The sequence below is a fragment of the Schistocerca nitens genome, chromosome 1, assembly GCF_023898315.1.
Source record: "Schistocerca nitens isolate TAMUIC-IGC-003100 chromosome 1, iqSchNite1.1, whole genome shotgun sequence".
NCBI classification, from domain to species: domain Eukaryota; kingdom Metazoa; phylum Arthropoda; class Insecta; order Orthoptera; family Acrididae; genus Schistocerca; species Schistocerca nitens.
In genome coordinates, this window is record NC_064614.1 from 1,108,074,250 (window position 1) to 1,108,098,447 (window position 24,198).

Sequence of the window (24,198 nt, forward strand, 5' to 3'; positions counted from 1 at the left end):
CCCCCCAATCCATATTCACCTACTATGTTTCCTTCTCTCACCTACTATGTTTCCTTCTCTCCCTTTTCCTACTGACGAATTCCAGTCACCCATGACTATTAAATTTTCGTCTCCCTTCACTACCTGAATAATTTCTTTTATCTCGTCATACATTTCATCAATTTCTTCATCATCTGCAGAGCTAGTTGGCATATAAACTTGTACTACTGTAGAAGGCATGGGCTTTGTGTCTATCTTGGCCACAATAATGCGATCACTATGCTGTTTGTAGTAGCTAACCCACACTCCTATTTTTTATGCATTATTAAACCTACTCCTGCATTACCCCTATTTGATTTTGTATTTATAACCCTGTAATCACCTGACCAAAAGTCTTGTTCCTCCTGCCAGCGAACTTCACTAATTCCCACTATATCTATCTTTAACCTATCCATTTCCCTTTTTAAATTTTCTAACCTACCTGCCCGATTAAGGGATCTGACATTCCACGCTCCGATCCGTAGAACGCCAGTTTTCTTTCTCCTGATAACGACGTCCTCTTGAGTAGCCCCCGCCCGGAGATCCGAATGGGGGACTATTTTACCTCCGGAATATTTTACCCAAGAGGACACCATCATCATTTAATCATACAGTAAAGCTGCATGTCCTCGGGAAAATTTACGGCTGTAGTTTCCCCTTGCTTTCAGCATCTGAAGAGAAATTCCTGACTCAGGTCAACAGAGTCTCTAACAGATTTAAAAGTAATTTTAGGACTGAATCCAAAGAAAGAGGATTATTTACTGCTCTCAACACAAGCAAAGTACTTGAGAAACCTAGTAGTAGCAAAAGATTGAATTTTAATTTTTTGCATTCCTATTGAAGAAAAATTCTATGTATCGTAGATAGAGAAATTACTGTATTCTGATACTGTAGCCGAACAGAAGCACCAGGACCTTACAGCTGTGTTGCAGTTATGTTTCCATGTATTGTAAAAAAGAATGGAAGTTTGAAGTCAGAACCATACACAGTACTTTTCCATGGTGCAGATGATACATATTTTAAACATACAATGCAAGCTTTCATGGACAGTACTTGACTTCTTGGTGATTTGTTTTAAGGGCATTAGACCATGGTCCTGGGCATATTCCGATGCCTCACATTTTGTTTTCTATGCTAGAGACGTTTTCAGAGGGAATAACAACTCAGAACGGTTGTTTGAGTTTGTAACTGCTTCCCGACTTGTTATACCCTCCGATGTTTCCAACAGTGGAAGACAAAATTTAGGTAGAGAAATATGCCTTGGATCACAGTCCAATGCCCATAAAACAAAGATCACGAAAAACATATTTTAAAGTTTCATTTACCTTTCTTTGTGGAGGACAGATATTTAGTAGTCAACATGAACATCTTGCCAATGTCCAAATTCATGTAAGAATGAAGTAGTATCTGGCTCTTATACTTGTAAACTGATTGGGTGCACATCATACAAAAAAGATAAATAAATAAACTAGAATAAAACAACAGTTATACATCCCTTAGACCACAGTCCAATCACCGAGTCCCAACACAAAAGATAAAACAGGGAGCAGGGGCAAAAGGTTTCCTTTATTCTATACACTGCAGCACCAATCCAATATTTATTACCTACGACTCTGGCTTCACCCCCTGCTGTTAAATCACAGCTGATCAAAATTATTCTTCTAGGGCTCTTCTGATGATATGGCATACAAACATTATATTTATTAGCTAATTCATATGTCACCGATCAAGGAGGCAGTGTGGTTGACCTACTGGATTTGCAACTGAGAGGAGCATGGTTCAAATCTCCATCCAGCCAAGCAGATTTTGGTTTTCTTTGATTTCTCCTGTATGCTTATCTAATATAAGCTCATACTTTGTCTCTAATGAACTAATCATCAACTGGCCATTAAATCATCTTCCCTTCTTTCTTCCTCCCTAAATCATACCTATACTGTTCTGTAAATTGCAGTATCCATAATGTTCACGGTACCTATTTCCTCCTATCTTCCCAAAGCTAAAATAAAAGCAAGTGTCCATTCAGCAATGACAGATAAAAGTTATATCTAATTTTTTGTTGCTTCATTTCCAGTACTCTGACCAACTTTTCTTTCAGTACATGTGGAAATGTCGTAGTAGTAACTGTGCAGGATGGGGTAAAATATTTTGAAGTACAACATACCCAAATGCAGAGATAAACTGCACACTGCTAAGTGACAACATTTCTTACTCAGACTGGTGAATATTTAATTCAGCACTGAAAAAGTCATTCGGAATGCAAATGTAATGTTTCATATTGCCTTACGAAATATCTCCATTCCTGGAATTCTGGAAAAGAATGTAGAGCTTTAACAGATACTGTTTCCTTCTACAGTTAAGCTTTCAACATAAGATCATTTGATTTTAGAACTGATTGCAAAAATAAGACTGATCCTGATGGCTGGCTTCAAAGTTTAAGAATATTTTCAGATCACTAAAAAGACGGACACTATTATGTAAAATAATTTGTGTTAAAGTAAGAAAAAGAGAAAAAACACACATATATAACATGTATTACCGAAGTTACATGTTGCAAGCAATGTTCACAGATATAAAGTCAGTTGGGTGGCTGTGCCTAACTCTACACTGTACTAAAATGGGGGAAGACATTTGACCACCAAGAGAGGCAAATATAGTCTCTGTGTTGTTATGTACACAAGCATTAAAAATAACTTAAGTGTTAAAATATGTGATAAAATCAGAGAGAGAGAGAGATTGTAAACGGGCGAAAGTGGTGCACAGGATAAAATTGCAATACAAAAGACAGATTTTTGTTTTACATTTAACCATAAAATTACAAAAATATTAAATGAAGGAATACATCTTATTAAAAGACTGCAAATCAAAATATGCAAAAAGGAAACGTAGCCTTGCAGAATCTTATTTCAAGGTCAATAGCACCATCAGGATCACCTGCTTCTGGTGGACTATTCCCATTTCCATTTTCAGTATCTGCTGAGCTGTGACAAAATGCAGTGGGGCTAGGAGGAAGTGGTTTTGCTGTGTCTTCAGTTCTCACAAGGAATGCAAACAAAATTCACTGTCTCATATTTCTTTAAGGCAGTCAACTTCACCACAACAAGCACCTCCTAGTGGCCAATCATCTTCTACCATTTTATTGTAGAACACAGGCAGGCACAGTAGTCTAATGGGCATTGCTTCCCTGCACACGTAACATGTTAGTATAGTTGTAAAGATTGTTTTCTCTTTTGTTTAATCCAAATTATTTCATTTACTAGTGATAGTCGACACTCAAGATTTTCGTTTTTCCTTTTTTTTTTTTTGTGATCTGAATATGATTTCTACCCTGAAATAATTCATCATAATAATTATATTTCGGGAATAAGGATAACAATTAAACTCAAGACATAACATTCTGATCATATACTTCACTTCTTAGAAGCTTCTGAAGATATATGTTATTTCCAGATACGATATTGGGTGTAGCTCATTTTTAGTTATTTTTCACTACCTGTTTGGACCGTAGCAGTAAAGTCCCAAGAAAAACCCCAAGAACTGCAACAGAGCTGAATTACAGTGGTCACATTCTTTTTTATGTGGGTAAGCAGCTTTTGTCACCACCATATTAATCTTTAGGTACATTCCTTTTAAAATGCTGTACTGCAAAAACTGACTGTATATGTCTGCAATCACTCATATCTTCAACCTCCACTATCTATTTTTAAAGTGATCTCACCATAAAACATTTTAGTGTCAGGGATATGACCACTACAGGAAAATACTATGCAGTGGATACACAACTTTTTTGATGCTCAGCACTAGCCTACATCAATATGCATCTAATACTCAGTGTCTTTACTGACTTTCTTATTAACTGTGTATCAACACCCATTTCTTCAGTAACCAAAACCCACACAACTAGTTTACAACAGTTTCAATTTAACAAAAATTTTCTGGTGTGATTAGCAACTTTATGTAGTTTGGTATTAACATAAACAAGTGTGATGCAGGTAAAGTTGATTTCGTTACAAAACTGGTACACCTGGAATACAATCTCATACACATTTAACAACAAGATTAGAAGGCTTGTATTATACCTGCTGGATGGAGCTGGGACAAATGTGTGTTCACTTCCTTTTTTTGTGATATGTGTAAAAATGGCAACCCATCTGATCACAGCAACACGGCAGGCAATGAAAGGGTCAGTTCGTTTTTTACCATCAGCTGTCTCCACAGGAGCAGGACACGCACGTTTCTTCAAGGGTACTTCTGTTAAAAGTAATCAGTATTAACATTATATACCCATACAAAACATAATGTTCTTGAATATACTGTGTGGCAAAATTACAAGGCACATAAATTCACAGCTGTTAATCTGTCACTAGCTGCTAATAACAAGTTCTAAGGACTCGTAACATAGATAATTATCATGTTTAAAAATTACCTCAAAGATAGTTACATACATGGAAAAAGATAAAAACTTCTGATCTATCAACTTAGCAAGTTTGCCCACACAAGAAGTATAATAGTTTGTGTTAGATCAGTCAAACTGATTACTGCAGTTAACTTTTTTTTGTAAATTTCGTCTCAGAAGACCTGCAGTCAGTCATATTAAAGTGAAAAGATTATTATCTTTTAGACAAAAGTCTTTTGTCTGGATAAAGAATACAAGATTACTGAATAGGAGAGCTCTTTAGTCCAAAAGAACATAATTTTCCACATGAAAAAAGTTGCTTAATTAGACCACAAAAAATTACTAGTACAGATGAGCACTATAACTTTTCTGTTGATGGTTTATTATAGATTTTTTACTGACTCTTGAACCTAGACCCCTACCTTCAGGGTCAGTGTGCTATCAATTGGCCCATCCAAACACTCCTCATGGACCAATTCAAAATTTCAACCTGTCACCGATTTGTCTTTATACTTTTCATACCATTATGTGCTTGTTTTATATCTCCTACCGAGTCTAACAAGTCCAACAAAGAGTTCAATTCCTGGTCTTTTAAGTTCCACAGCACTGTAAATATAGTTGTGACTTCTTGGAGTACTTGATAGGTATAATTGGTGTGACATATTGTTACTAGTGTTCCAGTTATTGCAATGTAAACTGCACTCTAACTGATTCCCTGTGTATCCTGTCAGATGGCAGCTTAGTCCCAAGAAGACGAATCTGATGATGCACACTTATTTGCAGTCACACTCACCTGTGATAAAAACCAGAATGAAATATCCATAACATTCCTAATTTATTTTCATAACTGGTTTGAGATGCCGAAATGAGATTATGGCAAATGATAGCACACAAAGATATCGTTATTATGCAAAACTTCATTATCTATCATGTTATTATTCCACTAACTACACACTTTCTTGATGAAAGAATGTAATTTTTAAGGGCCACTGATGGTGAAATGAAAAAATGCTGTGGGTTTTGAAACAACGCAAGTGGAGATGGTTGGTTGGTTTAAAAGGGGAGGGGGGGAGGAAGGGACCAAACTACGATGTCATCGGTCCCTTTTTCCGAATAAAACAATGCCACAAGGGTGAGAATGAAACAAACGAGACTTACAACACAAAACAGAATAAAAGGAAAAGCCACAACAACGACAGATCGGCAACAAACACTTAAATCGACAAAAGGGGACAAGAAAACCACGACGACGCAAGAAACAGGTAGAAGAGATTAAAATAAGAAAGCAGGTTACCATGGCTGGCTGACCATGAGAATAAAAAGGAGAAGCCAGCCACTCTGCAACACATTAGAACATCCACCCTAAAAGCACTAGGGTGGAGGACACAGAGGGGCAAAGGAAATGCGCTAAAACTTAGAACAAATGATAAAACCCACCCTCATGAATAAAATGTAAAAATAAAGCTGCTGTCACCCGACAGTGAAGGTAGGGTGCCGGGAAAGTTAAAAGTCCGCTGCAGAGCAGCTAAAAGTGGGCATTCCAGCAAGAGGCAGTCAACCGTCATTTGTGAGCCACAGCAGCACTGAGGTGGGTCCTCGTGACAGAGGAGGTAACCGTGCGTTAGCCACGTATGGCCAATGCGGAGGTGGCAGAGGACAACTGATTCCCTGTGAGAGGACTGCATGGAAGACTTCCACACATTCGTAGCCTCCTTAATGACACGCAGTTTGTTGTGCGTACTGTTATGCCATTCTGTCTCCCAAAGCCAAAAAACCATGTGGCGTAAGAGAGAACGCAGGTCAGTTTAGGAGATGCCCATCTCCAGAAGAGGTTTCCACGTAGTCTGTTTGGCCAGCCTGTCGGCAAATTCGTTGCCTGGGATTCCGACATGTCCTGGGGTCCACACAAACACCACTAAATGACGGGACTGTTCCAGGGCATAGATGAACTCCTGAATGGATGCTAGAAAAGTATGGCGAGGTTAGCACTGGTCGATAGCTTATATTCTGATCAAGGAGTCAGTACTGCAGCCATTTGGCAAGGAGTGCTGTTCAATATGTCCTCCATGAGCATATGCAAAGCCTACGTGGCCATCAATCATCGAGCAGCTGGTGTAAACCACTTCATGGCACCGATACATGTCGAGAATCAAGACGAAGTGATAGTAGAGAGCTGCACGGTTAACGGAGTACTTAGGGCCCTGCGAAAGGTCCAGAAGAATCTGTGGCCTAGGTGTAGACCATGGAGATGTACGTGAATGGACCTCAAGGAGAGGTGGTAACGGGAAGAATTCCAGTTGAGACAGAAGGGACCAGACACAAACTGCAATTGGAAGCCCTGACCTGGGCCACCGATGCGGGAGTTGAACCGCCATGGTTGGGAAAAGGAGACAGTAATTCAGATGTGAAGGAGAACTATGAGCGTGTGCAACGTAACTGGCAAGCAGTTCTGCATGCCTAGCCTTCAACGGATGAACTATGGGCTCCACCAGGACACTGGTCACTGGATTCTTTCTAAAAGCTCCCGTCGCTAGGCGAACGCCACAGTAATGCATTGGGTCGAGTAAATGCAATGCTGAGGGAGCCGGCGAACCATAAACCAGACTCCCATAGTCAATGCAGGATTGAACAAGGGCTCTGTACAGCTGCAGCAGCACAGAGCAATCTGCAATCCAGCTGGTGTTTCTCAGGCACTGGATGGCATTGAGGTGCTGCCAGCACTTCCGCTTAAGCTGACAAAGGTCAGGTAGCCAAGTCAATCAGGCGTCATAAACCAGTCCTAAGAATCGAGATGTCTCCACTACAGTGAGTGGATCATAATTAAGGTAAAGTTCTGGTTCTGGATGCATGGTGCGACGCCGACAGAAATGCATGACACACAACTTGGCGGCTGAAAACTGGAAGTTGTGGGTTAGAGCCCATGATTGCGCCTTGTGAATGGCTCCCTGTAGACACTGCTCAACAACACCAGTACTGGAGGAGCAGTACGAAATGCAGAAGTCATCCGCATACAGAGAAGATGAGGCCGATGGCCCTAAAGCTGCTGCCAACCCGATAATAGCCATTAAAAATAGAGAGACACTCAATACGGAGCCCCGAGGAACGCCATTCTCCTGAATACGGGGGAAAGTATGGGAGGCACCAACTTGGACACTGAAAGTACAGAGCGAGAGGAAGTTTTGAATAAAAATTGGGAGCAGACCCTGGAAACCCCACTCATACAATGTGGCAAGCATGTGATGTCACCAGGTTGTGTTGTATGCTTTACGTAAGACAAAAAAGATGGTAACCAAATGTTGGCATCTGAAAAAGGCTGTTCGGATGGCAGACTTCAGGGACACAAGATTATCAGTGGTAGAGCGACCCCGATGGAAGGTGCCCTGACATGGAGCCAGTAGGTCACGAAGTCCAGGACCCAACCCAACCGCCGACACAGCATACGTTCCAGCAACTTGCAAAGAAAGTTGGTGAGGCTAATGGGCTGGTAGCTATCCACATCAAGTGGGGTTTGACCAGGGCTGAGCACCGGAATGATGGTGCTCTCCCGCCACTGGGATGGAAAGACGCCATCGCACCAGATCCGGTTGAAGATGACAAGGAGATGTCACTTTTAGTCAGACGAGAGATGTTTAAACATCTGACTGTGGATCTGATCCGGCCCAGGAGCTGTGTCGGGGCAACGTGCAAGGGCCCTGAGGAAATCCCCCCTCTGTAAATGGGGCCTTATAGGGTTGACTGTGGTGTGTAGCGAATGACAGGACTTTACTTTCGATCCGGCATTTGAGGGTGCGAAAGGCTGGGCAGTAGTTCTCCGATGCAGAGGCTTGAGCGTAGTGCTCAGCAAAGTGCTCGGAAATCGTGTTTGCATTGGTAGATAACACACCATTGATGTTAATGCCAGGGACACCTGTTGGACCTGATACCCAAAAAGACGTCTGATCTTCATCCAGATATGGGAAGGTGACGTATGGCACCCAATGGTTGACACGTACCTCTCCGAACACTCCTGCTTCCATCGTTTTATAAGCTGGCGTACACGGGCAGGGAGCCGCTTAAAGGCTATTAGGTGCTCTGGGGAAGGGCGCCGCTTATGTCACTGTAGAGTTTGGCAACACACTTTAATTGCCACAGCAACTTCCAGCGACCACCTAGGGACTGTCTTTCGTCAGGGGCACCCTAAAGAACGAGGGGAGGCATTTTCTGCCGCAGAAACGATCGTTGTAGTGACCTGCTCAACAACAACATCAATGGCACCATGTGGGGGAGATTCAGTGGTGACAGCAGGATGAAGGCTTCCCAGTCTGCCTTGTTTAAAGTCCATCTGGATAGGCTTCCGCAGGCATGACGTCGGGGGAATGACAGGAAGATGGGGAAGTGATGATTACAACACATGTCGTCATGTGCTCTCCAGTGGATATATGGGAGAAGGCCAGGGCTGTAAACTGAGTGATCAATGGCCGAATATGTGCCATGTGCCACACTGAAATGTATGGGGGCACCTGTATTTGAGAGGCAGAGGTCGAGTTGTGACAGTAAATTTTTGACCACCCTACCTTGGCCAGTAAGCATGGCACCACCCCACAAGGGTTTATGTGCGTTAAGATCTCCCGAAAGTAGGAACGGTTTAGGGAGTTGATCAATCAGTGCAGCCAATGCATTCAGGGGTACTGCACCATCTGGAGGAAGATATACATTGCAGACAATTATTTCCTGTGCCATCCTTATCCTGACAGCCACAGCTTCAAGAAGGGTTTGAAGGGGCACAGGTTCACTACATACTGAGTTCACGACGTAGACGCAAACTCCACCTGGCACTCTATTATAGTCCCTAAGGTTCCTGTAATATACCTTATGGCTGCAGAGAGCAAGGGTCCGCATTGCCGGAAACCAGGTTTCCTGGAGAGCAATGCAGAAAGCAGGTGTAAAGCTTAGCAGTTGCCATAGCTCAGCCAGGTGGTGGAAAAAAACGCCGCAATTCCACTGGAGGATTACGTGATTGTCAGGCTGGGAAGGCATGAAACACTGAATGAGGCAGTCTACGCCTCAGGTTCACCTGCTGCCACCAGATCAGTACCTGTGCGATCGACATCCATTGAGTCTGAGGGCCCAGCAAGATCTAGGTCCTCAGCGGATGCCAGAACCTCCATCTCATCCTCAGACACAGGGCTTGTAGGTAGTGGTGGTGTGGGTGCCACTGCAGTGCCTTGGTTCTTGGCGGTCTTTTACTTTTTACATTTCTCTCGCTGCGTCTTAGGTTTGTTCGGCTGGGAGGGCTTCACCGATTCAGTCTCAGGGACTGAGGAGGACCGTGAAGCCCTACAACCAGCTACCTGTCGTTGCTTCAGCCACTGGTGGGTGTCAGCTTTGCCACTGGTAGGAACCTGGGAAGGGAGTGACCCAAGGGATCCTTTCCTGGAGAGAGAGCCGAAGAAGACTTACACTTCTCCGGCTGAGAAGTGGCGACTGATGTCCCCGATGGTTGGGGAGGGGGAGGGTGTTGCTCCTGAAGTAGGTTGTGCAGGAGCGACAGGAAGAGAAGTGCCCCCCACCATCAAGGAGGCAAGTGGAGTCTGACGGCTGAGAGCCAACTGTACGCGGTGGAATGGAAGAGGGTAGAACCATTGTCATAGCGGCGGCGTAGGTTGACGTCGTATGCCCAGGATGTAGCCTCTCATATTTTCTCTTAGCCTCAATGTAGGTCAGTCGGTCCGGGGTCTTATATTCTATTATTTTTCTTTCTTTCTGGAGAACCCTGCAGTCTCTCAAGCAAGGCAAATGGTGCTATTCGCAGTTGACACAGATGGGAGGCGGGGCACTGAGAGTATTGGGATGTGAAGGACGTCCACAATCCCGACAGGTGATGCTGGAAGTACAGCGGGAAGACATATGGCCGAACTTCCAGCACTTAAAGCACCACATCGGGGGAGGGATAGATGGCTTTACGTCACAGCAGCAGACCATCACCTTGACCTTCTCGGGTAATGTGTCACCCTTGAAGGCCAAGATGAAGACACCGGTGGCAACCTGATTATCCCTCAGACTCCAGTGGATGTGCCGGACGAAATGGATACCTTGCCGCTCTAAATTGGCACGCAGCTCATCGTAAGACTGCAACAGAAGGTCCCTGTGAAATATACCATGGACCATATTTAAGTTCTTATGGGGCGCGATGTAAACAGAAACCTTCCCCAGCTTGTGACAGGCAAGTAGTGCCTGTGTCTAGGCAGAGGATGCTGTTTTGATCAAGACAGACCCTGACTGCATTTTGGACAAGCCCTCCACCTCCCCAAACTTTCCTCTAAATTCTCGACAAAAAACTGCGATTTCATTGACAAGAAAGATTCCCCAAGACGGTTGGTGTTTGACCACCAGCAAGAGATGACGTACTACACTTCAAGGCGTGTCATCCACCCTGATGCCACCCACCCGACCAGGGGCCCTCCCCATGGGTGCCACAAACCGCAGCAAAAGCCACCTGGCAGGATGGACATTGCCAGGAGTCCCGATGCCCCAGGGTGATGGGCATCTACTCCTTGGCATACATTGGGAGTTAACACCGCAGGCATCAGCAGTGCGATCCCTGTGTGGTCAGTGGGCTACAACCAACGGGGTATGTGGCAGCCTCACCACAATTGACTGGCTACCGTGCTGGAAATAAGGTGCAAATGAGCTAAGAAGTACATTATCATCAAAAGTGTGGAAAGCGATACTCCACAGAGGATGGAGGAAAATGCACCCAACAGCTGGAGATCGAGCAGAAGTGCAGATCCATGTCAACGAATGATGCAAGAGATCTCAGCGCATGATGGACGCTATGCACCATGTAAGGCGCTCTTCCCCAGTTGGCTCGCTCTTAGGGAACATTTTGAAAAATGGGGGTCATACCCTACAGGGGACCATCACATGAAGGCCAAAACGTGTGAGACTCCTTTTAGTCACCTCTTACAACAGGCAGGAATACCTCGGGCCTCTTCTAACCCCCGGACCTGTGGGGAGGGGGGGGGGGGGGGGGCATAAGTGAAGACATTACACATTTATTTTTGTGCTGAGGATGTATTTTTTCATAAGCTACTGGCCTTACTTTTCCTCAGTTCCTCACTTAATAAACCACTGTTTCAGAATCTCTCGCATCTACACAACATGTTAGTGAGATGACATTGTTTGAACTTCACTGTGTTTTGGCAAAAGAAGCAAATTTTAACATGGTAACAAGAGAAATATAGGTTTTACTCAAAATTTGCCACTCGTGACACTTCTCTGAAAGTAACAAATGGTTAACATGCCAGATAATAATAAATTGCTGCTTTTGCTACATTTTCAGTGAAATTCTTTTTAGATACTAACCAAAGCAGAGGTGACCAAAGATCCTTTTGAATGGTCACCGTGCAAGTGTGGGTGTGGAGAGGCTTCACCTAACATTTAAAAAAAAAAAAAAAAGAGAGAGAGAGAGAGAGAGAGTGTAGGCTTCAGTTTAGAATGGCACCTTCCCTCCTGCATTCGGCATTTCTCCTACAGCAAATGCCCACAACATCCATCACTTACCACTCTCCTTACATGTGCCCTGCCAATTCTACATCTACCTTTACATCTACATATTATTCTGTGTGCACTTTAAGTAAATTATTCAGACTGAATAATGGTGTGGCAGAAACGAATACAATTTTCTTCCACACAGCTGTATTAAATTTTGCAAATCAATGTCTTCATTCTCAAGCAGTCTTAATGACTAAATGGGTTTTAGTGGTATACTCTGGTTGAAAATATTCCTCTCATACACATACTCTTACCTTTCATAATGTACTGCCTAAATAACCCATACATAAAAGAAGAAAACACTAAATTTAAAAATGGTAAAATACTAATAGGCCTTACCTAGAACGGGCTTGTATAGACTTGTCATATGAGAAAACTCTGGGAAGATATGTGGCAAGTAATACTGCTTGAAACGTTCAAACAGAAATGTGAAACATTTATGCTGCCTATTAACACGGTCCCTCCATTCCACCTTCGTAACCTGAAAAAATTATACTCTGTAGAAGAGTGAAATATTGACTTCTTCAGACAATCAGGAGACTATGAGCAAGATTTCAGACAAGAATATCAACTAAAGGTAACAAACACAAGAAAACGTTTTGGTACTTATTAATGAATCAACATATATTTAAAGACAGTAGGTGTACAAACATATAAATATCAGGAGTTACGAAGAGAATATCTAACCTGGGACACCATGAACTCCAGTAACGCGTCAAGAAAAAACCGAGTGGGGTCTTCTGGCTGCTTCTCCCCACTTTGTGGAGACAACAGTGGTTGTATTTCCACAGGACATACAGGACCTGTACCATTAACAAGGAATACAAACAGATAAATTACATTTATTGTAAAGTACAAATTTTTATTTTAGTCACAAAATAATGCTAATTTTTTAGGGCTAGATTACATGCTAATAGTAGAGTGCATAAGCGTATTTTACATGGATACGAGTCATGGGGCAAGGAGACATGATGACTAAATATGTACACTCCTGGAAATGGAAAAAAGAACACATTGACACCGGTGTGTCAGACCCACCATACTTGCTCCGGACACTGCGAAAGGGCTGTACAAGCAATGATCACACGCACGGCACAGCGGACACACCAGGAACCGCGGTGTTGGCCGTCGAATGGCGCTAGCTGCGCAGCATTTGTGCACCGCCGCCGTCAGTGTCAGCCAGTTTGCCGTGGCATACGGAGCTCCATCGCAGTCTTTAACACTGGTAGCATGCCGCGACAGTGTGGACGTGAACCGTATGTGCAGTTGACGGACTTTGAGCGAGGGCGTATAGTGGGCATGCGGGAGGCCGGGTGGACGTACCGCCGAATTGCTCAACACGTGGGGCGTGAGGTCTCCACAGTACATCGATGTTGTCGCCAGTGGTCGGCGGAAGGTGCACGTGCCCGTCGACCTGGGACCGGACCGCAGTGACGCACGGATGCACGCCAAGACCGTAGGATCCTACGCAGTGCCGTAGGGGACCGCACCGCCACTTCCCAGCAAATTAGGGACACTGTTGCTCCTGGGGTATCGGCGAGGACCATTCGCAACTGTCTCCATGAAGCTGGGCTACGGTCCCGCACACCGTTAGGCCGTCTTCCGCTCACGCCCCAACATCGTGCAGCCCGCCTCCAGTGGTGTCGCGACAGGCGTGAATGGAGGGACGAATGGAGACGTGTCGTCTTCAGCGATGAGAGTCGCTTCTGCCTTGGTGCCAATGATGGTCGTATGCGTGTTTGGCGCCGTGCAGGTGAGCGCCACAATCAGGACTGCATACGACCGAAGCACACAGGGCCAACACCCGGCATCATGGTGTGGGGAGCGATCTCCTACACTGGCCGTACACCACTGGTGATCGTCGAGGGGACACTGAATAGTGCACGGTACATCCAAACCGTCATCGAACCCATCGTTCTACAATTCCTAGACCGGCAAGGGAACTTGCTGTTCCAACAGGACAATGCACGTCCGCATGTATCCCGTGCCACCCAACGTGCTCTAGAAGGTGTAAGTCAACTACCCTGGCCAGCAAGATCTCCGGATCTGTCCCCCATTGAGCATGTTTGGGACTGGATGAAGCGTCGTCTCACGTGGTCTGCACGTCCAGCACGAACGCTGGTCCAACTGAGGCGCCAGGTGGAAATGGCATGGCAAGCCGTTCCACAGGACTACATCCAGCATCTCTACGATCGTCTCCATGGGAGAACAGCAGCCTCCATTGCTGCGAAAGGTGGATATACACTGTACTAGTGCCGACATTGTGCATGCTCTGTTGCCTGTGTCTATGTGCCTGTGGTTCTGTCAGTGTGATCATGTGATGTATCTGACCCCAGGAATGTGTCAATAAAGTTTCCCCTTCCTGGGACAATGAATTCACGGTGTTCTTATTTCAATTTCCAGGAGTGTATATTATGCAAAAAGAGAGTAAGGTGGAAGGCTATTTCGGTTTGGGTGGGAAGGATTTTCGGATGATAAATTTTATTTTCAGGGCATTGTTCACATAATTGTTGCCTTTCAGTAGAAGCTGATTGATTCTAGTCACGAAGCAGTAACAGTGTGATGAGTTTGCTTTCTCATTCAGAACAGGTTACTATTCCGGTATTGCCTGTCACTTGCTTCCATAAAGTACAGAAAACCAGGAAAATAGGTTGGCAATTGCTGTTTCATCACTAAGTCACCACTCATTGCTCTTGCAGTTGTACTGATAGCTGGCCACATAGAAATCACTTACATTACCAACTGGGCATTCCCGGACACTCGCAGAAGTTGCTGACCTTCAAAAATTGTGTCCGTTTGGAGCTGATAAATATGGCCAGCAACCTGGCCAAAGCAAACAGGCATTGGCTCTCATCAGTTCGGGTGGTGTGAGTCCAATTTGGTTGGTTGGTGTAATTGGGGGATTAAGGAACTAAACAGCAAGATCTTCCCTCTGCCAAAAGTTACTGACATCAGCCAGTAATATGACTAAATTGGGTATGCAGGACTGGTAAAATCAAGGCACTGAAAAAAATATTTTTGCCAGAAATTTGCCCATAAAAGAGCATCCTCGATATAAATTTTAATAGCAACTGTAACCATTGTAGAGTACTGGTTCAAGATCACTATTAAAAAGTAGTTCAGACAATTTTACTTAAGCACATGCATGAATACTGATTTGTTGTTTTTCCACTTGCATCACCACATATGCGAAATGGTGAGTCCTGAGTGTAAAGCATTTTGTGTTCTGCCATTTTCTAGGAGTGAATATGTAATTTCAGTTCAATATACGTCTTGTTAAAAGTTTGAATGTGATCCCCCATTTGGCAAAAACATCCACCGATGGTCTAGTCAATTCAAAGTGATTAGATATGACCATACAGAGAAAAGCATGGTATGAAAAAAAGCATCTGGAGAGGATGTTGATCATGTCACAGGAACTTACCTTTACAGCCCTAATAAATCAGTTCAGAAAGCAAGTATTGACCTTCATTTGTCAAAGACAACAATGTAGAAAGTTTCAGGAAAATGTTTACACGTGACCATACCAGTTACAGTTGGTATGTATGCTGTGAAACAAGATGATTATGGTATACACTACAACTTTGGAAGTGAAGTGTTGCAACAGGGACTTTCTTAATCATGTGGTGTTCAGTGATAGGCAATTTTTCATCTAAATGGGAAGATAAATACCCATTGTGTAAGAATGTGCTCCTGAACTTGTACAATATCAAAGAGATTCCCCAAAATTAAACATTTTCTGCATTGTGTCCCTTTGTCAAGTGTACAGACCTTTCTTTTTTCACTGAAGCTACCATAAGAAGGGTGGTTTATCTGGATATTTTGCAAGAATAGCTCTTCTCTAATTACAAGGAGTACTTGAAAACTTTATTTGGCAACAAGTTGGAGCTCCTCTTCATTGGCAGCACTTTGTACAAGAGTGGTTGAATGTCTAACACCCTGGCCATTGACTGGTTGTAACGGTCAATATGATAGAGCTCTTTTCCACTGGCCTCAATGTTCACCTGACCTCAAGCCATGCATTTTTTTTCCCCTTTGGAGTTTTATAAAAGTTCATTTCTATGTTCTGCCACCACCTAATGATTTGTTAGTGTTGACGCACAGAACTGATCAGGTTACTGCTTCCATTACTTCATACTTATCAACCAAGAGTATGATTTTAGGCTGGATGTGTGCCGTACAACTGAAGATGCACATACTGAATGTTTGTAAGAAAAACTATGTTATTTTACCTCCAATTTGCTTTTTGATTTGTTATAAATAGTCTAAATTAAACTGTTATAACATACCAGTGAAACTGCGACATTCTTTTATGGACACGCTGTATGTTATGGAGAGGTAAAAAGTATGTGGGTTAGGCCGGTACGTGTGTCAGAGAGCAGATGATGGTTCTCCTGTGCTGAAAGAAACCTCTCCCACACCTGATGACCCCCCCCCCTCCACCTCAGCCACCCAAACCCAATGAACGACAGACAGAAACAGAAAAAATAATGCCTTCTAGCCAAGAGATTCGTAATAGTAAATGTGATAAGGCTAATAGTGTAATATACATCAGTTGGACTGACAGTAGTAAAATAAGGAAAGAGAAATAACAATGGCAGTAAATGGGTAGAAGGAGGTGCGTGTTTCTCTGGGGCTGAGCACACAACAGGGAGCCTCCCTCACATCAGTGTCACCTCCCACCCGTTTGTTATCGTCACAGAGTTAAAGATAGGATAGAGACCACTCGTCATCTAGTGTCGAGGATAAGGAGTAGTAAAATATATTTCAGCAGAAAAAAGGGTTAACAGCATTTAAAAGCAATTAAAACAGAGCAAAAGAGGGACAATAATGGTAGCTGGCAGATGATGTAAGGTTGAGGGACCTTGGTCCAGAAAGCGGTGGGCGATAGCCAAAGACCGACCATCTTGTCCCATATAGTTTGACACATTATAGCTGATGATAATACACCACGTGCATTGAAAAAACTGAGAACCATTTCATCTGTTGTACATCATCCACCACTACTAGAGACAAAGAATCCGAAAGACCATGAATCCAAATAACCATGGAAAGCCAAGAGGAGGGCATTCCACCAGGATGTACACGACTGTCTCTAAGGCAATATCAGGAAGGCTCTTTATATGATGTTGCTGTTGTTGTTGTTGCTGTTGTTGTTGTGGTCTTCAGTCCTGAGACTGGTTTGATACAGCTCTCCATGCTAATATATCCTCTGCAAGCTCCTTCATCTCCCAGTACCTACTGCAACCTACATCCTTCTGAATCTGCTTAGTGTATTCATCTCTTGGTCTCCCTCTACAATTTTTACCCTCCACACTGCCCTCCAATGCTAAATATATGATAAAGCAATGGTTTAATCTGTTATGATCCATCCAGAGGTGATATAGGATGGTGAATTCCTTCCAGAAGGAATGGAAGGAGGAGTCCCAGCCATTGTGTCCTTTATAATGTGGGGTTTATTACAGAAGGCAAAGTCCACCAGATGTTGTTCCATATCCTAATGAGTAGAGGTCTTATTTGCACCCACCTGGGATTGTCAAAGCAAATGCTAGGCAGGTAATCACTTCTCTAGCCAAACAGTTGGCCATTTCATTTTCTGGAATACCAACATGGCTTGGGCCTCAGACTAAGACAAACGAGTTAGTAGTAAAACTAAGGTCCGATAGAGATCATGAATAGCAGGTATCACATGTGACAAGAGCAGCTTGATCAATAACCTGGAGTCTACTCACAGAATCACTAGAACTTAAAGCAGAAGTAAGGAAGGTCTGTTTAATAAAATTAGGGCTTTGTTCACAGCTAGCAATTCAGTCATTAAAAACACTACATGTTCTCTGCAACAAATGTTGTTCCCAACTTGTGGAAGATGTAAAAGTATATTCCATCCTATCCATGGTTTTAGAGTCATCAGTCTAAAGGAGAGCAGCACCCTGACACCCCTGAAGAACTCAGAGAAAGAGAGGCCAAACAATCATCTGGGGCAACTGAAACTTTAGTCCTTGAAACAGGTCAGTTTTAATTCATGGTCTGGGTACTAACCAAGGAGGAGTGTGCAGAAAAACTCAAGGAGTACATTTTAAAGGAAGGTAGGAGGAGGTCACAGCAAAGGGTCTTGAGGAGCAGCCCAACTGTTAATCCTATCCGAAAACGAGCATCAGGCAATAAACGCCACTTACATGAAAAAACAACGAGATAAGTTTGACAATAAAGAAATTGTCTATGGTGATGCATAAGTGAGCAAGAGATGGTACTGTATTTTATGGACTGTAAGACGACCCTAAATTTTTCAGAATTCTTCCAAAAAAAAAAAAAGTGCATTTTTTCCATCTCCACTTGTTTTTATCGTTACAGTTTTACCATCTTTCTTGGCAAAAGTCTTGTTACTCGGGACACAAAATGTCAGAGGTGCTTCATCCATATTCACTATTTGGCTTAGTTCCAAACTGGTTTTCTTTTAATGTTGAATAGTAAAGCGATGGAAAGATAATATTTTCTCTTCATACTCTTGTGGCATTTTATATGGTATTTCAATTTTGGTCTGCATGCTAAGTCCACAATGCTTCTAAACTTGTAGCACCAACCAACTACACCCATAAAGTCTGTTAAGATCCACTGCAGCACTAGCTTAAGAGCATGTCCTGTTCTGGGTTTGTGATGGCGGTTCACAAGGGAGACAGTGTTAGCAAGCTTGTGGACCCCCACAACTCATGCTCGTTGCATTGGTCCACTGCTGCTGCCAGTTGAATCCTGTGTTGCCAGATAGAGATAGGCTTCCTGTACATTGAATATATGGCCATTTTTAAGACTGGTGGGAATTTTAAATCAAACACTGGGCATTTTTATATTAATTTTGAGTATAAGACACACCTGAATTTTGGAGGCAATTTTTCGAAGAAAAAAGTGCATCTTCTAGTCCGTAAAATACAGTACCATCTGAACTGAAGAGGTGAGATCCCCATTTTGGTTAAGATACTGTCTTTAGGACTAGTCAGAGAAGTGCCAGCAACCAATCCAAGAGTCCAAGTAGAGGACCTTCACATGACTCCAGGGAGTCGGTGTTCAGCGAAGGACACAATTCAGGAGCTAAAGAAAGTCAAAAGTCATGAACATACGAAGTGGGGGTGACCAATGGTCTGACAGAGATCACAAGCCCATCAATGGCGATGAGGAAGAGGGTGACACTTAGCATGGAGCCACGAGGAATGCCTTTCTCTGGGGACTGTGGGGACATCATCAATGATGTATCAAGATGGCGCTGATAGAGAAAGTATGTGTAGGTTCAGCTCCCAGATATGAAGATAAAAGTAATAGTAATTGTAAATTGTGTATCAGAAAAGTTCGTAAAGGAATTCAGTGTAGAACCTGCAAGTACTGGTTTCATGAAAATTGCTGCAAGATCAACTTAAAACTCTTAACTGATGACTATTTGTGGACCTGTGAGCTGTGCATAGCAGCCGCGTGTGAAAGTAAATTTTCAAACATTATCAAAAATAAGGACGAAATAATCAGAATGCTACAAACCGATATTGAAGTGCTAGAAGTGAAATACGCTGTCCTTCAAGACCGATATACAGCTCTACAAAACAGTAGTGCTTTGACAGTGTGTGTAGATCGGTGTTATGTACGTCGTGAAAACGTAACCGTCGACGACGCCACATTTATATACAAGAAAGGAAACCCACAAGTGAATAAAGAAGCCTCAACAGTGGACAAAGTTCAGTGCTTGATAAACAGTGATAATTCAAATAAGAAAAACAGTGCATCTAAAATTGTAGTAGACGGCAACACGTGTACACAAAACACGCATGGTTGCATAAGAAAAAGTTCTGATCGCGTACGTAAACAAACACAACGGAAAAATAACGTAAAAATATTTGGAGACAGTCATGCTCGCAATATTTCGACATGCATGTCGAACTCTACTCAACATGGTTCGTGTATATCAGCAATTGTTAAACCAGGAGCAAAATTCGTGAATGTGGCAGAAGACATACACACAGAATGTGCTAAATTCACGGAAAAAGACTGTGTTGCGATAATCACAGGAGCAAACGATGTTTATTGCAACAAGGCCAGCACTTTCATTAAAAAGCTACTCGTATTGCTGCAGTTATTAAAGCATACAAACATAATACTAACAACTGTGCCCACGAGATATGACCTGGCAGACTGGTCTTGTGTGAACAGAGAAATTCGCCTAACGAATAGTAAACTGAAACACTTTTGCACTAAGTTTACGAATGTGAGACTACTGGATACAGACAGGTATGAGAGACACTGCTTCACAAAGCATGGACTACATCTAAATCAGTTTGGCAAAAATAAACTAGCAGCAGACATTGGAAAAGCTTTTCATGAAATAATAGGCCTAAACAATAACGATCATGAAAGCAGACCAGTCATAGCCCTAACTAACGAGGGAAACTAGTGAGCTGGGCCAACTCTAGCAGGTTTTGGTCCAGTAACAAAAATCTGCAACAAGTAATTAATACACAAACGAAAGTTCACTCAAACAGCAATACAATTAAAGACAAACAAAAGTTAACAGTGTTTCATCAGAACATAAGAGGCCTATACTGCAAGCTGGATCAGTTCACAGCAAATATAGAAGACACAAAAGGTATAAACAGTGCCCACATTCTGTGTCTAACAGAACACTACATCACTGCTGGTATTGAAGTGGTCCCTATTCCCAACTATGTTTTGGCAACGTCTTATTGCAGGAACTATATGGACAAAGGAGGAGTAGCTGTATATGTAAAAAACAATGTCTTGTTCATGGCAATAGATGTACAAAGATTCTGCTTTGAGCTACATTTTGAAGTATGTGCTATAGAGGTGCCAGACACTGTCTCCAGATTAACAGTTGTGGCAGTTTACAGGGCACCATCTGGTAATTTTGAAGTGTTTGTTAAACAATTAGATACTCTTTTGTTGTACTTAAGTAGAAAAAATAGGGGCATGGTAGTTGTTGGGGATTTTAACATAGATTTCTTGGTTAATTCTCCCTGCAAGGTGGAGTTTGAAAATCTCATGTGCACGTACAACCTTGTTCCCGTGGTTAGCTCGCCCACCAGAACCACAACCTCTTCCAGTACTCTCATTGATAACGTTTTTGTTGATCAGAGTAAAGTCAACCATATTAATATTGAAATGGTTATAAATGGTCTGTCTGACCATGACGGACAACGAGTTACTTTCAACAGCTTGGGAATTCCTCTGAGTGACACCTCACTTAGATGGAAAACAGTAAGGAAAATAAGTGAGGAAGCTATTCAAACGTTCAGATCATGTCTTCAGCATACTGACTGGACACCTGTTTATCTAGCAGAAACTGCTAATTCAAAATACAATTTATTCACAAATGAGATAGCAGGTACCTTTGAAAGTGTACTTCCAAAAAACTCATACAGAGTCCAACCTGCTAGGTCTGCAAAAAAACCATGGCTCACTAAGGGCATCATAGCTTCCTGTCAGAGAAAAAGACAACTCTACATAGCATCAAAGACTTCTAACAACCCTGCTCAGCTAAAACATTATAAACTCTACTGTTAAATTCTTGCCAAAGTAATTAAAAACTCTATAATTCTGAAAATAAAAAATTAAAACAATCTGGAATGTGATAAAGAGAGGAACAGGGACTGTAAACTACACCAAAGACAAAAATATTGTTTTAACTGTTGACAACTCAGAGATAACTAATAGTGAGGAAATTGCTGAAATCTTTAACCAACATTTTTTAACTGTCCCAACACAGATAGGTTGCCATGGTTCTGTAGATAAAGCTGCCTGTATAATGAAAAATAATTTTCCAGAACCTTTCAGTCAAATAAGTGTGCTTCCCATTACTGCCAATGAAATCAAAAAAATCATACAGTCTTTGAAAAATAAACATTCTGCTGGTATCGACGATATTTCAAGCAAGCTGTTGAAGGCTTGCTGTAGTGAAGTGACCGAAGTTTTGTCTCACATCTGCAACACATCCATGCAACAAGAAGTGTTTCCAGACAGAATGAAATACTCTGTTGTCAGGCCCCTGTACAAAGCAGGGGATGCTACAAATGTGTCAAACTATCGCCCTATCTCTCTATTAACAACATTTTCAAAAGTCCTAGAAAAAGCTCTGTACAACAGGATTCTGGCATACCTTGGTGACCTGAACATCATTAACAGTCAGCAGTTTGGTTTTCAAAAGGGAGTTTCAATAGATAACGCAATTTTCTCATTCACAAATGATGTTCTAGAGTCTATAAACAGCAAGAGGCTGCCAATTGGTGTCTTATGCGACCTATCAAAGGCGTTCGACTGTGTAGATCACCAGATACTCTTCAAGAAGGCCTGTCATTATGGAATTACAGGACCTGTAGGGAACTGGTTAAAATCGTACCTCGAAAATAGGAAGCAGAAGATTATTCTATATGTTTCAGATAGTGTATCACAATATATAGTGGACTCTGAGTGAGGAATTGTGCAGCATGGAGCGCCACAGGGATCAGTGCTTGGGCCCTTGCTGTTCCTCATATATGTTAATGACCTGCCTTTATCCATCAATAAGCAGTGTAAATTTACAATGTTCGCTGATGATACGAGCATTGTGGTGGATAATGTGTCAACTACTGACTTAGAATCCGAGGTCAATGATATCCTTAAAGAAGTTCTGGGTTGGTTTAGTATTAACTCCCTTTCAATAAACCTGAAAAAAACCAATTTTATCCAGTTCCAGACAACCCACAAAAATCCAAAAGAAATAGTTATCACACAGAATGATCAGATGATAAAGCAAGTGTACTTATCAAAATTCCTAGGCGTATACGTGGACAGTAGGCTGAACTGGGAACATCACGTTCTACAAACACTAAAACAGCTGACGTCGGCAACATTTGCTTTACGAATTTTGTCACGCTTCAATGACATTACCATCTCAAAGTCAGCTTACTTTGGCTATTTTCATTCAGTCATGTGTTATGGCATCATCTTCTGGGGCAATACACCTGCCGCAAAGAAAATCCTCACAGCACAAAAAAGAGCAATAAGAATCATTTGTGGTGTACCCCCACGAACCTCATGTCGAAATCTTTTTAAACAACTTGAAATACTGACAGCAACATCTCAGTATATATAATAAATAATCCCACTCTGTATGAAACGAATTGCCTACATCATGAACATAACACCAGAAGAAAAGAGGATTTCCACTGTGAGTTAAAGAACTTGACACTTATTCAGAAAGGGGTAAAGTACGCTGGAACGAAAATTTTCAATTCCCTACCCAACAGCATCAAAAGTATAAGGAGTAGTACATCAGTATTTAAACGTAGCTTGAAAAATTATTTACTTGAGAACTCACTTTATTCACTAGAGGAATTCTTTCAGAGAAATAAGTAAAACCCAGATTGGAAAGATGTTTTTAAATTTTTTGACACTGTTTACTGTTAAACTAATGTAATAATGCCCTAATGTAAAAATTCCTGTTTTTCTCATTTCCATTTTTGGGTCACTTTTAAACCCAAAGTGGGAAGTTTTGATTACTGTTCAAGGTTAAAATAAATGCAATAATGCCCTAAATATGAAACTGCTATCTTCACATTTATGTGGACTACTTTTAAGCTAATAAGTATGACTTTTGTGCACTGTTATTAATACCATAACAATGTCTTTATTCTATGTATTTTATTATGTATATTGACACGTTCCACATCTGAGTGACTTGCTCACATGTACAGATCTATGGAACAAGTATATAAATAAAATAAAAACCTCTAATCTGTAGCACTTGGTGGGGTAAAAACAGGCAAATAAATCTCAGTAGGTAATTTCAAAAGCCCCAACCACAAACGTAAGTAAAATGTGATGTACCATCCAGTGGCAAATGCCTTCTGTACGTCAAAAAGATTTCAATGACACATTGGCATTCAGAAAAAGCCTGTCAGGTTGCTGTCTCCAATCCTACCGGGTGGCCGTTTGTGGATTGTTCCCTTCCGGAAACAACACTGATGGGGGTACAGGAGTCACCATGATTGGAGAACGCAGCATTATCATTAGGTTAACATCCTTTCAAACAGTTTGCAGAGCACACTGGTGAAATCAATCAGTCAGTAGCTGTCAACGAATGTTGGGTTTTTACCTGATTTAAGGATGGGGATGCAAAGGGAAAACATGTAATCAGACATAGTTGAAAATCCTGAGTAGATAGAGTCTTTGAGAGACATTCAGATATCAGAACATCTGACTTTGAATCGAATGAGCGCCGAGGG

General features: G+C 42.2%; 1 protein-coding gene across 1 annotated transcript in view; it reads right to left on the reverse strand.

Annotated features, from left to right (window-relative positions):
• The window catches only part of LOC126198844 (probable Rho GTPase-activating protein CG5521), a 310,437-nt gene that overhangs the window by 222,515 nt on the left and 63,724 nt on the right, over nucleotides 1-24,198 (reverse strand). Inside the window, exons 6-8 of the mRNA XM_049935431.1 lie at nucleotides 12,632-12,747; nucleotides 12,284-12,425; nucleotides 4,095-4,266 (exon numbers count right to left, since the gene is read on the reverse strand). Of these exons, the coding sequence (XP_049791388.1) occupies nucleotides 4,095-4,266; nucleotides 12,284-12,425; nucleotides 12,632-12,747 (430 nt within the window). The remainder of the gene's footprint in view (nucleotides 1-4,094; nucleotides 4,267-12,283; nucleotides 12,426-12,631; nucleotides 12,748-24,198) is intronic.